We start from the raw sequence: 17,287 nt of genomic DNA on the forward strand, positions 1-17,287 counted from the left end.
AAGAAAATATTGCAAAGATAGTATAGAGAGTTTCTGTATATCCTTCACCAAACTGCTATACATTTTTCCTAATTCAACATAGTTGTTATAATCTAGGGTTCTAGCCACCTGATAAACTATATACCATGCTTGGATTCAGAACACTCATTTGTATTTATAGCATTTAAATGTAATGACATACACTTAACTAAATTGATTGTGCTTTTTCTTTTTCTTCATGTTCTGTAGCTGCATAAAATATAGGATACTGGACTGAATTTCTTTTGACCTTCAACATATCATTAGATAAAGTATTATTTTAAAATATCAGTCTGTTAACTTGGCATTTCTTTTAAATGTAGAGAAAACTTCAGTTCTCCTTGAAATTTATCATGGGTTGAATAATTATTATATTTTATAGAAGTACAGTGTTGATTATTTTCATCCTAAAAATCTTCCCAAATATATAGGCTTTCATTGAAAATTCAATATGGGCTGGGCACCGTGGCACATACCTGTAATCACAGTAACCCGGGAGGTTGAATCATAAGTTCAAGGTCAGCTTCAGCAATTTAAGGAAATCCCAAGCAACTGAAGGAGATCCTGTCTCAAAATGGGGCTGAGGGTGTAGCTCAGTGGTAAAGTGCCCTGGGTTCAATCCCCAGTACCCACCTCCCCCAAAAAAATCCAATATGGAAGACATGACATGCAGATGTTAGCTATAGATGTCTCTATATATTCAAGCATTATATAAAAAATATAAGATGTTCATGCCATTTCTGTGAACATGTGCTTTTGAAAGTTAGCATTCCTGTATCTACTTTATTATGAGTTTCATCAAACCTTTAAAATTTGACAGCATAAGAAGCAAAACAGTTAAAATGTTTTATCCTTTAAAATTCTTTAAAAGTTGTCTTCAATACATTATTTCCTTTCCTGGAAGCCACATACCAAACTTTGTTTGGTGAACTGAATGTCTGTGAATTCATTCTAATGAGTCTTTCTAGTTTCCACTGATGTCAAATCCATATAATCTAATTCATATGAAAAATATTGATGCTTAGTGAGATTTTTAAGAAGTAATTAGGTGTGAGAACTGGTTAGCCATCAAGTAGGGCTGACCATTTATTGAAAGATAGTAGTATTGGAGCACTGTGGGAATTATATTATCCTGACATTTGATTATTTTTTCTTTAAACTATCAGTTTGACTCTTGAAAGGAAAAGTTTAAAAATATAATCTATTTAACAATATAAAACATACCTATAGAAATCCTCACAGTGAGAGAATCTGAGAAGTGTCCCCAAACAGCATACGTTTTAAAGAAAGAAAGTTGCTTTGGATTTGAACATATGAGGCATGTAGACCAATGGCCCTCTTATTTCCCTGGGCTTTGATGACTGGTCTTGCTATTTTTGTGTATTTTCTAGAAGTGAAATGTTCAGCCTTTTAAAATTGCATTTTTGTAGCAAAGCCAAGAGAAGGGCATTGCTTGCTTCACTCTGTATAAGGATGTGAGGATGCTGATGGTGCTCTCCCTTCTCTCTACCCGCTTCCCACCCTCTTCATAGATGCGCATCGGGAATTCCTTCACAGGCCTGCATCTGGATATGTGCCAGAGGAGATCTGGAAGAAAGCTGGTAAGAATTGTTTAAAAACACGAGTTTAGTGTTCTGGCAGCTGTGTGCAGTTGTTAATGCAGTGATGTGAAGAATGACAAGAAAGGACTTTACTGCTAACAACAATAGCAAAAACAAAACAAAACAAAAACACACAAAACAAAACCAAAAAAAACCTCATTAATATTCTTAGACCAGCCCTGATTAAAACATGAAATAGTTTTTATTTTAGTAGCATCTGCTAGTGCCATTATAATTGAAAGGCTGGCAATATTTCCTTTATAAACCCCTTTTTTCAGGAGCTATAATGGTTTCAGGCTGGAATTTGGCATAGGAGGTCTTAGCTTACATGCAGTTTTCTTTGATGAAAAAAAAAATCCAGTGTTTAAAGAAATTAAATTGCATACTTCAGCATTTTGCTCTTCAAAAACAAAATCACATCAAATCAGTTGACTTGTTAAGGAACGTGTTAAGAATTTTTGTTCACAATTAGCTTTAAAATTGATCTTTTGTGCTAGTTAATATTCATGGATCAGAGCTAAATTATTTTTTAAGTTGAATGACAAAAGTTGCTAACCTTCTGTCTTTCCTTGCCATATGCACTGTCTGCTTTCCATTGAGAGGTATTGCTCTATATTTTGCAGTAGATTTGAAGCTTCTCCTGACCCCTTAACTGATTATTGGGCTTAAAGAATTTCAGATCTGGCAGAATCTTTGTGGAACTCCAGCTGCACAAAACCTTGCATAAAACCTGACTAGGTTCTAAGCTGCTGTAACTCCAACTGTTAGAATTGTTAGACCATTTGAGGTGGGAAAATGGGAAATGCCATTTGTGCAGAGTCAAATGGATGTAGGGGTGATAGCACTAATGGAGGAATCAAGGCAAAGGTTATTTGTTGTTTTTTCTACAAAAGACTTCCCTTGGGTTTTGATTGACTCAGCTGTGTTTGTAGTTCTCTGCAATTTGCCAAATCTCTGGTCACTTGTATCTTATCCAAATATAGATTTTCTAAGAAATATCAGTTTTTTACTATTTATGTATTATTATTTATTTGTAATACTGGGGCATTCTACTACTGAGCCACATCTGCAGTCTTTTTTATTTTGAGACAGGGTCTCACTAAGTTTCCAAGGCTGTCCTTGAACTTGTGATCCTCCTGCCTCAGCCTCAACAGTAGCTGGGATGCCTGGCTGAAATACCAGTTTTTATAAGTGTGATAAGAAGTTTTAAAATCTGATAGTACTCTAAGTTCAGTAGCTTAGATTAAGAACTGGAAAGTTCTCTTGCTTGTCAATATGCAAATCAGATAGATTCATTCAGCTTAAATATTAAAATGTGTATGTTGCTTACCTACATAGTATTACCTGATTTATGGTAATAAGTCACATGATTTCTCCAAGTTGTTCAAATATGCTGAATGCCAGATACCTGAGAGAGTTGCTACATCTTCCTCCTAACCATTTTTCTTCTCCATTTTTAAGATGACAGTGCATCTTATTCAAGTAAGAGGCATAAAGAATTGTCGTTTGGACAGCAGAAGGATGACTTTTTATGTTGAGAGGGGAGAGTCTTTTCCTGTTCCCCTTACTTAATGTGTATTTAAGTTAAATTCTTGATAGTTCTTAAAGAAAAGTTGACAGTAAGGTCTTGTGTAATCCAAATTCCTTCTGTGCTATTACCTGCTCAAGTCTTTGTTAGACTGCTATTAAGTGAGAACAGATTTTTCTGAATATACCACCTTTGTTGGAAAGTCAACTTGAATAGCTAAGCACAAAGGAAGTCCTACCATAAGTGGTGAGCAATTGGAAGCAGATTCAGAACTGTGCTGTGTATTTTCCACTTAATCAGTGTTTTTTCTACTTGATATGTTATAATCTATTGAATCTACCATTATTTTTCTTAACTGTTTTGTGGGTCTCTGAACCCAGTCTTCATGCACTTTTTGTTTGGCGGACTTAAAGAATAGAAAAAGAACACTGCTTTTTTTTTTTTTTCCTGTTGTGTCACTGCACTCTTTAAGACAGGTTAATCATCGAGAAAATGTTTTTAGATTATTTAATTTTTAGATGTGGCTATCATTGATGATTTGTTAATAGTGCAGATTAAATTCATATTCTCACAGTAGTGCTCCTAATATGCCACTTAAGAACAGTGGTAGTGGTTGGGAGTAGTTTTCTATGGGTGCATGTTAAATTTTAGAGAGTATATTAAATCTCTAAAGTATGGATAGCAGTTTTACCTGGAAATCTCCAATAACTGCTTATACTATGCATCTGCTTATAATATCCATATCTGCTTCTTAAAAGACATTACTGGTGTTCTCAGTGTCAAGACAGCCAACCTGAAGAAGACACCAAGGGCATAATGTGACATCTGCACTCAGCTTGTTAAAATTTGAAAGCTTTTTTTCCCTAGGATTCTAAAATTGGCTGTGCAAAAACACTTTTTTTTTTTTTTTAAAATGGAAGAAACCTATTAAGTGTGTCTTTGCAATGAAAGTACTACACATTGTCTTTGAAGCAAAAGTAAATAAAATTTAAAGCACTTGAAAAATACCCAAGTGGTGGATCTCTAAAATGTTCTAAATGTGATGCAGTCTAGCAATGCATCCTTTTACATGGAAAATAATTGCAGAAAGTATATATTGTGCTTGAAATTGTGTCATATAGTTTTTGTACCATTTTGCTTTGCAGTGATTTCAAACTTGCATAAAAGTTGCAAAAATGTATATAAAAATTTTTCTTGTAGCTTTTACCCAGATTCTTCACTTTACCACATATGTGTGTGTGTGTGTGTGTGTGTATGCCCACACACAGCCATTTGAGAATAAGTTTTAGATTCAATGTCTTTTTACCCTAAACATTTTAATGTTTATTTCCTAAGAACAATATATTCTTTCTCACATAACTATAGAATATTTACCAAAACCAGGACATGAACATTGATAGTACACTATTATATTTTTTAGTTGTGGACACAATACCTTTATTTTATTTATTTATTTTTATATGGTGCTGAGGATCAAACCCAGTGCCTCCTCACACATGCTAGGCAAGCACTCTACCACTGGGCCACAACCCCAGCCCAATACTAAACTATATTTCATCTACAGACCCTATGCAGATTTTGCACATTGCTCCAATAATACAGATTAATATTGCACATTTTTAAAGATTAGAAATCTTACTAAATGTTGAACACATCAGTTTTTCCCTAAAAGTAGTATTTTTAAAAGCAACAGCAAAGACAACAAATGTAACTCAGAAGTTACAAAGGATCTTTATAAAACTGGAAAATAATCTAACATAAAGATGGTTTTAAAATTGCAACTGAATGTTTTCTTCAGTATATTTCTTTTTAAACGATCAGAGAATGTTTGCAGTTGGTAATAAATATTCAAGCACCTTGCAAATGTCCTACCAATTCTCTTTGCTGATCTGTATATGCCTGTGGGATTAGAATAGGAATGCATAATTTAAATATAAATTGCCTGATTTGCATATACAATTAGTCAAGCTACAGCTTTGATCGTAAGCAAAAATTATTGTCCTGTATTACCACTTAGATAGAATTTTAATTCACCTTGAATATTCAAACTAAATTAGACCCTGGCTGTGTAGTTAGAAGGGCAGTCCTTCCCTGGTGCCCCAAGTCATTTAAGATGGGGTAATAAAGGCATCTTTCGACTCCTGGTAAAGAAGATGCTATAAGTTCTGTCTGGAATACCCTGATTCTATCCAGATTTTAGTCACATACCTTGAAGCAACTAACAAAGGCTTAACATATTTTGGTTAATATTTCCAGTCTGGATCTTTCTCTTATACTTTAGTTGGTAAAACCTAGTGGACAGTAATTGCAAATGAAAGCATTTCAGGTTTGATGCTGCCAAAGTGACAGAGCTACAAAAGTCAGGGCAGCAGATTTCTGGTAGGGAGCTTCTGATGCTCCTCACATCATGGGCTACAGATATGCAAAATAAACCTTAGGAACTTAAGAAATCCAGGGAGTACTAACATCTCTTACGTTTTTAATCTACAGTAAAACATTTTTATTAGGAATCTATGTTTTTAATTAAACAGAACATTTAATTAAGGTGGTTTTTAAGTGGGTGAAACAATTAAGTGCAAACACTTGAATGAAACATGTCATAATTAGTTTTAATAGAGTGTTAATTGGTACTAGGTTTGCCAAGTTAATAATTACTGCTTATTAAATTTTCAATTAATCATTGTCATTTTGCTTTGAATAAAGATGAAAATTAGATAAACTAATTCAGGAGGAGGATATTTTCCCTTGTTAATTAGAACGTTCGTTAATTTTTTTAAATGGAAATTACTTGTTTTAGTTGTCAATCTTATGTTATACATTAGTTGAGTATTTGCACCCTTACTACAGCCAAAAAAAAAGAGCTAATTTGACACCTTGCAGGTTTGCATTCAGGCCTGATCGTTTTGGGTTGTAGTGTATGATTCAGTCATGTTTGTTGGTGCAACAGTTGGTTATGCAGAACTATGGTGTAGATTTGATGAAATCCATGGACAACTGCTTAAAACATAGGAGATTTTTTTTTTTAAATTTATCATTAGGTCTATAAATGTGCTTTATAAAAGCACATCTATATTACTCAGAAAATGACTTAAAGAAAACTGGATCATCTGTTTCATTGACTTGATTTAAAAGGTCTGTATTCATTGCCAAGTTACCTTTTCACTCATTTTTATTTTTTTCCAACAAAATTATTATTTGCACTCATATCTGGATACATGTAAATTTTTTCTTCTTTCTCTGTTGTTTTTTGAGAACTTTACCTGTGAACATTTTATATTTATATAATCTTAGTGTTGTGGACTACCTTCTTTATGTGTCTGAATGATCCAGGAAGGTTTCCGTGGGTGTTCTTGCGCTTGATGATACACTGGTCTCAGATTCATTTCTAGAGACATCGGTTTGGTAGAAAAGTTGTAGCAATGTTATACGCATTTCAAAAATACTTCCAGAAGTACAAGTTAAGGAAACATCCTCACTCCTGAGTGAATTTCAAAGATCTACTATTTTCTTAGCCAGAACCACCCAATAATTTGGATGAGAGTCATGCATGTTGGATAAAATTCTGTTAAAAAGGGATCAGTGTCCAAGGTCCTGGACTGAGAGATGTTTTCTTGTCTGGTTCGCCCGATGGGCATACAGAGGAGGCCGTCAATGAGGTGAAGCGCCAGGCGATGACCGAGCTGCAGAAGGCCGTGTCTGAGGCTGAGCGGAAAGCCCATGACATGATCACGACGGAGCGAGCCAAGATGGAGCGCACGGTGGCGGAAGCCAAGCGGCAGGCGGCAGAGGATGCACTGGCGGTTATCAATCAGCAGGAGGATTCAAGTGAGGTAAGGCATTTGGTAGAGCTTCCAAGTGAGCATTACAGTTTTCATTATAAACTGCTCGTTTTTCAATCCAGGAGATCACAAATAAAAATTTTTGGAAAATATTTTAATTTGGGAAAGTCAGAAAGCACTTGTGGAATTGACCAAGAACTGGTCAAATTTTGTTTCTTTATTAAAGACCTAAGGAAAAATTCTTGGCCAAAAGTGATTTTAAAATGTTTGATGAATCAGATTAAGGTGAAATGCTTCATCTCCATCAGTGAGACACTCAAAACCTGACTCTGTGTGTGTGTGTGCGCGTGCTCGCACGCGCATGTGTACATGTGTATTGATTGTTTCCTCCTTAAAGGGATTTAATAGAGCTGTATTCTATAAGCTATGGTCTCCAAAGACCTACTGCAGCACTGGAATCCAAATTAGTTCTATTAGGCCTAAAGTTAACGATAAAATGATATTTGCATCAGCTAAAGAGTTCTAAAACATTTTACAATCTGTATTTTCATAATGTTTGTCATAACCATGATGGTCATTACATTGCTATTAGAAATAATATTATTTGGTATAATTCCCATGCAATAATGATCACCCATACACATAGACACATATGCACTCAACACATAGTGTGAATGACTCAAGGATCTAGGAAGTAAATAACTAAAATGTAACAAGGTACTTTTTACAATATAGCCTATAAATCAGAGCAAAGAAATGTTCCTTGTTAATTAATACAGCATCACAATCCTCAACCCTAAAGTAACTTTAGAGAAAAGACTACAATTAGCTAGTCTCACAAAGCTGAACTCTGCAAAGGCATGAACTGATAAATCAATGGTCTACTATAATACATATCTATAATTTGTGAGGGAGAGTAAGAATTTAATTTGTACCAGGCTTTTCTGTAGATGAAAGACCCTGCGGGAATCACTCAATGCCCAGAGTTTCTATTTAATGTGTAGCAGATGAATAACAAGGGGACAAAAGGAATTGATTTTCAACATTTGAAAGTTTCTCAGGAAGAGAGGGACAAAGGAAAGTTTATCTACCCTTTAACTGCTGACTTTTCCATTGTCGAATTAAACTAGACAGAAATTCAATTTTATTGGCATCTAGCAGCTAAGATATATAAGGACTTTGTTTTGTGTTTATGTGTTTTGAAAAAATTCATTAGCATCTTTTGAAGAGAACTTGTATAAGTTAGTAACATTGTAGGGTACATTTGTCATTCTTCAGATATTACCACTTTCACATGAATGTTTTAGGGCTGTTAAGAGCATTTTTTTGTAGGTCCCTAAAATCTAAAGACAAATGTCTAAGAAGAAATTGTGAATTAGTAAGTCTTTACGTTTGCACAATAATATGCTGTATTTCTTCAGTATCTATAAGCTTTGTGTCTTTATTCTAAAACCTATGCAGAAAAAAAATATGATTTTGACAACAGTCTTTATCATTGTAATATGTTGTATCGAACAGATCTCAAGTCTAAACAGTTTCCTGGGCTCTTTCTGGACAGCAGAAAACTCTGGCTTCCTTGGGCTAGAAGACAGTGCCCTTACTATGGCTGAACCCCAAAAGGAAGGAGAATCTGTTAGTCTAGTCCAGGACATTTTAGAATTTTCACCTAATTTCTGTTTTTTTTATTCAGGATTTATCTTAAATATTAACCATTCAACCCCAAATTCAGCCCACATAGCATTGTGATTTAGACACGTTGTGAATGATTCATTTTTTTAGGGAAAAAAAAAGACCTGGACATGATAGTAATTGCTTCAAAAAAATATATGTATGCCCATTAAATGCAACAGCTATTGATTTAAAAACTGCATTCAGAAATTAGTGGACCTTCTTTTTGTGACCTACCCAGGGAAGTAGGTTATTTGCTACATATAGAATTAAACTACATTCATTTATTCATTTATTCTTTCAACAAATTACTGAGCTTTTATTATATATCAGGGACATTGCTGGCACTGAGGGTACAGAAGTCACCGATGCATGGTAACTACAGTTCAATGGGAGAGTTGGATCACCAAATTGTAAGAGTCATAATAAAGTTTAAAGTGAAGGCTTCCAGTGCTTAAAGCTAATCAAGACTGGATTAACAGCTGCCCTCCCCACCTCCCACCACCTTATGATGGTTCCCGGGGCAGTGGGCGTGTGCAGGGGACAAGAGAAAGGATGGGAAAGGAAGCTTTGCTGGTCTTTGGAAGCATGATGGCCCTGTGACTGATGGGTGTTGATAAAGATCACTCAGACTGCAGTGTGGTAAGAGATTAGAGGAAATGTAAAAGAGGGACTGTCTCAGTGTTTCAGGAGGATGATGGGTAGATGAAGATGATTGGTAGTGGTGCTGGGGTGGGGAAAATTGGGTGTGCTGGCTAGAAACCCAGGAGATAGAATGGGCAAGAGAAAATGTGCTTGTCAGGAAAGAAGTGGGCCATAAAGGGTTCAGGGTACACACATCAGTTGACTCTACTTGAACCACTTTCACAAATTTGCTGGCTTTAGTCTACCCAACGTAGGTATAAGGGTTCTGGGGAAGATAACCTTTGCTCATTTTGTATGTGTGCATAAGCAACACCAGTTAAAAACGTTTAAAAGCTCTAATAAATTATTGAATCCAGCTAGACAGGTCTTCTCTGTTTACTGGAAAGGACAAATAGAGCACAGAAGCTTAAGTAGTTCATCTTGTCGAATGTGAGAACTGGGGCTGTGCATTGGAAGGTGAACTGCAAGATGGCCCTGCATCCTGGCTTGAGTAGGCCAGTCCCAGTTTATACATGTCATCCTCATGTAGCTGCTCAGAGTGCTTCCTTCCACTCTCAGGTGTCCTGGTCTGGATGATGTTGTATGGTCACAACATTTAAAGGCCATGTTCAGCTGATTGGATGATCACCTGCTCTGTGGCAGAAGGAATCCAAGGGCAGTGCCCCAAGACTGGATTCTGGCCCAGCCTCTGTTGCCATCTTGGGTTCTTGAGCAAGTCATCTTTCACTTCACCTGCCTAACTGAGTTGTTTAAAAACCGTTTTAACAACAATATTATATAGTGTTTGAAGAGTGAAAACTCAAGGCATTATTATCTGCTCATATTTCACACAATCATATTTTTTTTGCATATTTGAATTTATTCAAGTTTCCACAGTCATCCTTCGCACAGTATATGCTAAACTTGTGCCTGGAACAACATCCCCTTCTCCTTTTCCCCCTCTTTATTTGAAGCCACCTCTTGTAGACATCAGCCCACCTCTTATGATCAGGTGTATAATTTATATAATTCACATCTGCAAAAAAATACATGTAGATGATATAAATACACACATTATTTTGTATTTGTGTGTTGTGTAAGGTCTTTATAGAGACTTTGAGAAAGCACTTGTGCTTCAGAATTAGAACACTAGAGTTCTGTCCCAGTGTGCTGCTTGTTTTAAGTATAGACATCTGACTACTTCGCTCTATAATTTCTGCATTTAGGTCTCCTCCTGTACCTTAGTTTTCACATCACATAAAAAGGAGCTAGTCATGCCCTTCATGCTTAGAAAAACCTGTGGTTCTGAAAAGTTGGCAGCATAGGATAGAGAAAATATGGAAAGAGGAGAGAAGAGCTGAAAATGTTTCACTGAGAAGACCAGAGGGAAGAATGCCCAGAGCAGGCATGACTAACACAGGGTATTACTTGTGAGGGACAGAGGACCCATTTTAATTTATCATCCAAACTGGGATGCTTCTCAGAGTAAACAGGGTGCTCCTGCTGGGATGGACCACTTCTGTGAACCTGGCTGTCCATCCCAGGCACCAGGAATGGGGGGGTTCAGCAGCAGGGTTAAAAAGGGTTCTGTGAAGTTTGTTTTGCCTGTGATGAAATGAGAAGACCTATAATAAGTTTCTGTTCAGTGCCAGGTGTGATACAGAGCTACCTCATATACTTTAGCTCTTTCTTCTCATACCAGCTCTGACAGAGTAAGGAGCTATTTTTATTTTTGTTTGTTTGTTTTTTTTCAATTTGCAGTTAAGAAAGTTGTCTTGGAATGGTTAGGTCACTTGTTAGCATCTCACAGTCAGTACACGTGGGCTGTCCTAAGCCCAGGTTGCCTGCCTTGTAAGCTACCTTCTTAATAGTCACATGGCAGTAGTAAGAATTATTTTCCCCCAATTGTGCACTAGTGTATCTGTTTCTTCATTGGACTCTGCTCAATTATTTCTTCCTAGTTCCCTAGCTTTATTTCAGTTTATAGACTAATAATTATTATTACTCGCAGTTAGAATGACTCTGTACTTGGGACAGAACCTAAGCAGTATGATACTTTCTGTACTTTTTATAGTGAAATATGTATTTCACCAGGAATGTAATGCCAGCATTAGCTTTCTTTATATATTGGCTTTATTTATTAAAAGACCTGCTGTTTGATTTCATAGGTGTTCATGGGGTAGTGGACAAAGAACAGGCCTTGGACTGACTTTGAGTTGCTTATTTCTTGGAGCTTTGGTTTTCTCACCTGCAAAACTAGGATAATGTTTGTGACCCACTTTGTAAGGTGGTTGAGGGATAGACATTAGATGACAAGTATTTAATATATAAAAGTTTGCTTGATCAATGAGGTGGGGGAGAGAGAGAGAAAAAGAGAGAGAGAGAGAGAGAGAGAGATGGGGGGGCAAGACACTAGTATGGCAATATGTAAATCAATGGATGTGTAACTGATGTAATTCTGCAATCTGTATATGGGGTAAAAATGGGAGCTCATAACCCACTTGAATCAAAGTGTGAAATATGATATATCAAGAACTATGTAATGTTTTGAACAGCCAACAATAAAAAATTAAAAAAAAAAAAAAAGAAATGATCCTAATAGGAGAGGTCCGAGGAGATTCAGGAGTAACCATGAGATAAGAAAGCACAGGGTGGAGACTAGAAGTCAAGACTGTGGAGTTCTGTAGAGTTCTTTGTGTAGTGGTTGCTGGGGCTGTAGAGCAGCTTGCAATCAAATGCTCAAGTCTTGGGAGTGGGCGTTACCGATGAATGGCTCCAGAGTCAAGTGCAGGGAACACTGACTTACAGGAGCACCCTGGTGGGGCTCCATCCAAAGCAGGGAATTGAGAGAATGCAGCTCAGGAAGATGAGATGGACAAATGGTTTTGGGAGTCATTCACTTACACCTGAGGGTTGAAATCAGATCTGACAAGGGAGCAGAGGAAGGAAGGGGGATATGTGTTGGTTGGCCCTCCCCCTTTGAGAACTACTTAGAGGGAAATAAAGAGGAAGTTACAGTACAAGAAAGAGAGTTTTAGTATCTTGGAAATCAGAATCAGGAACATTAAAAAGGAGGAATGGGGAAGTGCTCAGTAGTGATTAATCTTTAGAAAGTCTGAGGATGGTGAGGATGGAGGTAAAAATGCTTTAGTTACTAATGAAGTAAAGGGAAGAAACGTGATGTTCATTCCCTGTAGCAGTCATGCCAGTGGGGAAGGCATCCAGTTTGGACAGGGCCACCAGCTTCCTGTAAAGGCAGAGAGGCACTGGGCCTGGAGCAGGGGTTTATATACTCTTGCTTTCTTCTACCTCGAGCCAAGAGGAGCCAGTGAGGCTTCTGCTGCCACTTCTGGACCTCCTGATCCTCAGACACTGCTCAGCACTGACATGACCCTGAATAATCCTGCGCAGTTCTTATTTATGCTCCTGTGCAGTTCTTATTTATGCTCTACAGGTACCGTTGCTCCAGGAGTCTAAGGAACTTGCCTTGAGGTTCTAAAGCCACTAAGTGATTAAGTTGGAATGGAACACAGGTTAGCCTTGTTCTCAGCCTGTGCCTTTCTATTACGCACCAGGACATCTGTCCTTGATGCCTCCAATTTCCTGGTCCAACCTTCATCCACTTTCAGGGATTAAGGGCCCATCAGATCTGTTCTGTTCCAACAATACATTTAAAAAAATCTGAAATTGACAAAATATGGCATTTTGGAAAGAAAATTTGATTTGCAGTCCAAATACCTAAAGAACTCAAATATTGGGCTATATCATTTCTTATCTTTGTAACTTTGAGCAAGTTTTTTTTTAACTTTGAAAATTTTAGGGACCTCAGTTTCTTGAGCTGCAAAATGAATGTGACAGTGATTTTCAATTGTCAAGTGAGATGCAAGTTTATAATGTGATTTCAGTGTGCATTTAAGTCAATGTGTTGCCTTCTGTAGAGTTCTTCACATTTGGAAAATTTTAAACTTATAATCCTTCCACTTAAATTTACTGAGCATTCATTCTGTGTCAGACCTAGAGAAACATAAAGTAATTCAGGAGAAAATCTCTTGTCCTTTTCAACAGTAAGGACTTGAAGGGATATATTTTGCTGGTAGGACAGAAAGACCATTCTGTGTTTCAAAAATAAGATAAAGGAAATGTTTTTCTTTGGAGCAGAAAAGAATTGCTGATAGGAAACAAAGAGTCAAAAATCTTTGATATGCAGCTATGGCCTCCAGAAGATTCAATCTATCACCTCTATGTCCATACGTAGCCTCATGTTTAGTATATTTAGTGAAGTGGAGGTTTGGGTTCAGCCTTAGACTCTTCATCAGAGTCACAGCCCAGCTTTGGCCAAATGACTTGTTCTCATTTTTCAGTCAGGTAAGAAAATATTCTTTATTCCAGAAAAGGAATATAGACTAATATAGATTAGTATAGTCTACTATAGACTCTAAACCACATGAGTTTAGGAAATGAAATGTACTGTAAAAAGAGTATTTCTGAACCTTGTACACACTGTCACAGTAATTTCAATCACTAGCATCATTCCTGAGAACCTTGAAAGAGAAGCTCAGTTATTTAAAATAAAACAACTACTAAGGTCTACTAATCTGACTATAAAAAGCAGGAACTGAAACATGTAAAATTTGATTAGACGTTGACCACCTTTATCCCTGCCTTTGCGGCTGTGCCTCTGTGTGTTACAGACACAATTTGCAGCTTCCACCTTTGTGGGCTGAAGAAAGCTTGGAAACTTAACATGATCCCACTTAGAGTACTCCCAGGATCCTGCGCTGATCTCTCTTGCTAGGATCATGACTTTTCAGAGGCTGAGTGTCCCTGGTCTGACATCAGCCCTACAGGAGGAAGCAGGAAATGCAGTGAAGCCATCCGAGAGAGAGATATTAAGAGAAAGCATCTTCAGTTTTCTAATGAGCTTTTAAAAAGGGATATGCACTTGGAAATTTTTGTTAGTTGAACATGTGCTAAAGTTCCCTACATGTTCATTGCAGTACTGTGTCAAGAGCAATAAAAATATGCAAGGTTCTTTTTTCCCCCCTATCAGATCATTTAATTTGTTCTCTGTTGTACCTTCCTAGAGCCGAAGGTTGTTTTGTCCCAGTGGTGGGTGGTAAATGAATACAGTCGAACAACATCAGAATGAACTAGAGGTAAAACTAGCCAGAGCCCTTAAATCCTGGATCAGAACCAGGCAATGCTAGGCAAGAAGCCTCAATTCCCAGCAGCTTCACGATCCAAAACATCTGTTTCTGTATTTGGAACAGTTCCACTTTTTTTTTATTTGTAAAATTGTTCCCATCTTTGGAAACACTTTAAAAAATAAAGAAGTCCCCATTCTGTCTCCTCTTTCCACTCCCCAACACATGCATTTGTAATTACCTGGTTTAGTCTGTGTGTTTAATCAGTTTAAATTGAGAATGTTGCATACATCTGATTTCAATCTGAAGGAGCCATTGAGTATTGGGCAGTTACCACCCTTGTGTCTGCCAAAATGTGCCGCTGCCAAAAAAACGGATAGGACTCACACCAGGGTATTTCCTAAAGAAGCCACTTGACTCAGATTAGATGTTTAATTTCCTTAAAATATTGTTTTGGATTTGGGTCTCTGTTCTCTAATTGGGATTTTCTGATGTAATTTAGGAATATCGCTTATTTGCTGAGTTTGTTCCAGAACCCAGCTGGCAATCTTCTAAAAGTTAAACCTCAGGGAAATAAACTTCATTCAGAGCGCTGAAGTGTCCTATCTCACTGCTTGGAAGGGTGCATCGGGCCCACGTTTATTCACATCATTGTAGAACCATCATCCATGCAATGCAGTGGAATTAATTTGGGAGAAGAGGGCTTCTAGTTATGATAATGAATCCTCTGATAACAGATTTACAGCTTTTGAGATATTTACTTTAACTCAAGTAGAAAAAACTGACTTTGTTCTAAGTTCCAGTACTGCTTATTTTAGCTTTGTTTTTGCTTCTAACATTTATGTATCGACCAAGTTTCTAGATCTCCTCTGAGTTCATATAAATGCCTCTAGTGGGTAGAGTTTGAGACCATAAATTCTTTGTGTTTTTCCCCCCATTGGGCCATAATTTCTGAATGGTAAAGAAATAAGAATGTAGAGCTAAGCTCTTTCTAAAAGTTTAAACCGGAATTCTTGAGTTCGCAGCCTTCTGGCATTCAAAAGCCTCGAGGTGTTAGAAAAGTTAGGTTTGACTGCTAACAGTTGTGTGCACATTTTGCACAGTGGTAAAGGCTTACATGCCAGGGGATGGGCTGATATCCCACAGGGTCCTTTTCAGTAGGCTCATGAACCCACCTTGAGCCACATAACCAGCATGTTGAAAGTAAAACAAATATAGACAACACAGTGGGGACACTTATCTATATCAGGGCTTTAAAAAATTCATTTGAATTGTAACATAACTACATACCCTCAGCTTGTTGGAGTTACCAGACTATAGTGAGAAATTTGTTTTGCAAGAGAATAGTCAAAACCAGGGAAGATGAAGAATAAAATGCTGCATGGCGGAAAGTTAAGATCACTTGGCACAGCATTTCACAGTGGAATTGATACTGCCAAAGGAGCTAGGGACATTTAACCATGTAAATGAACATTTTAAAAGTCCGCTTTCTGAGGTTCAGTCCCCTTCTGAAAGGGTCCCTTACCCATTGTTCTAACTTCCCTAAGATCTGACCCAGATAGATGTTCTTCGCTCTCTGACCTCTGTGCTTTGATTCACGAGGTGCTCATCTTATAGTCTGAGGCAATCTCATCTGTGCCTTTTTGACATCTTGCAAGACACCACCCGAGATGGGCAGCTGACTTTCTAGGGTCAGCGTTTAGTTCTTCTCACTCACAGATGAGCCCCAATTTCTTCTGCTCTTCGAACTTCCTCAAGTTGCAAAGGAGTTGCACCAGGCAGAAAGTGTTGTATGCAATGAGAATTGTTATTTATCTGGTTTCAGAATTTCTCACTTTTTCAAAACTAAATCATTAGGCCTCATCTGATTTATTCATTTTACAGTTATTAATCTAGCATCTACTTGATAGGTGAGGCACTGATGTTTATAATATCAGCAAAAACAAACCAAGGATCCTGCCCTCCAGGTTGCTGAGGTGAAGGGGATTGTTTTAAGACCATCCTCGCATTTGGTTATGTTACACCTAACAACTGAAGTAGAAGAACTAAACACACAGAAAGGTTACAAGTGCCTTGCCTCACCCTGTCTAGCCTGGGATTGAGGCGAGAATTGAATCCTTTGTCATACTCCATTGTATTTCCTTGAGTCCAGTGCAGACGTCTGGTGTTTCCTTTGTGATTCCTGCTAGTGTCTGGAAGGAAGATGCTTCTGTCTAGGATGGTGTATGTGTGTCTGCCATCATGGTACCAGTATTAAAAGGGACAACAATTTGTATATAGAAATTGCTGGTTAGTATATTTCAACAGGGAATAGTCTAGATGTGAAGATAGCCAAGCCTAAAAAGAAAGGACTTTTGAGTTAATATTGAAAGGAGGCTCTTCCTCTAATTTGTTGGATGCTATAATGATAGCAGAAAAGTTAGGATGATGATTTCATCAACCAACACTGCCTCCTCTGTGTGTTCAGCTCGTAGATTCACATACATACACCTAAAGCTTGCATTCCAGCTGTGTAGCTGCAATGGTATAGTTGGGCACGGTACTGTCTAATGTATTTATCAGACTTTTGCCTCAACCATGCATTCATTTGGGATCTCCCTTTCTTCTGCCATCTCCTTTAGAGTTGCTGGAATTGTGGCCGTAAAGCAAGTGAAACCTGCAGTGGCTGTAACACAGCCCGATACTGTGGCTCCTTTTGCCAGCACAAAGACTGGGAAAAGCACCACCACATCTGTGGACAGACCCTGCAGGCCCCGCAGCAGGGGGACACGCCGGCAGTCAGCTCCTCTGTCACACCCAGCAGCGGGGCCGGGAGCCCGATGGACACACCACCAGCAGCCACTCCGAGGTCCACCACCCCGGGGACCCCTTCCACCATAGAGACAACCCCTCGCTAGACACGGACTCAGAACTGTCGGAGGAAAG

General features: G+C 37.8%; 1 protein-coding gene across 3 annotated transcripts in view; it reads left to right on the top strand.

The window, feature by feature from the left end:
• Positions 1-17,287, top strand: part of Runx1t1 (RUNX1 partner transcriptional co-repressor 1) — a 139,379-nt gene that overhangs the window by 118,381 nt on the left and 3,711 nt on the right. For all 3 annotated transcript variants that reach the window (XM_071602249.1, XM_071602248.1, XM_071602250.1), the window contains 3 exons: positions 1,551-1,619; positions 6,787-6,977; positions 16,984-17,287. The exon at positions 16,984-17,287 is cut by the window's right edge and continues 3,711 nt beyond it. In XM_071602249.1, the coding sequence (XP_071458350.1) occupies positions 1,551-1,619; positions 6,787-6,977; positions 16,984-17,259 (536 nt within the window). In that variant the 3' untranslated portion in view covers positions 17,260-17,287. The remainder of the gene's footprint in view (positions 1-1,550; positions 1,620-6,786; positions 6,978-16,983) is intronic.

The sequence above is a fragment of the Marmota flaviventris genome, chromosome 15 (genome assembly GCF_047511675.1).
Source record: "Marmota flaviventris isolate mMarFla1 chromosome 15, mMarFla1.hap1, whole genome shotgun sequence".
NCBI classification, from domain to species: Eukaryota; Metazoa; Chordata; class Mammalia; order Rodentia; family Sciuridae; genus Marmota; species Marmota flaviventris.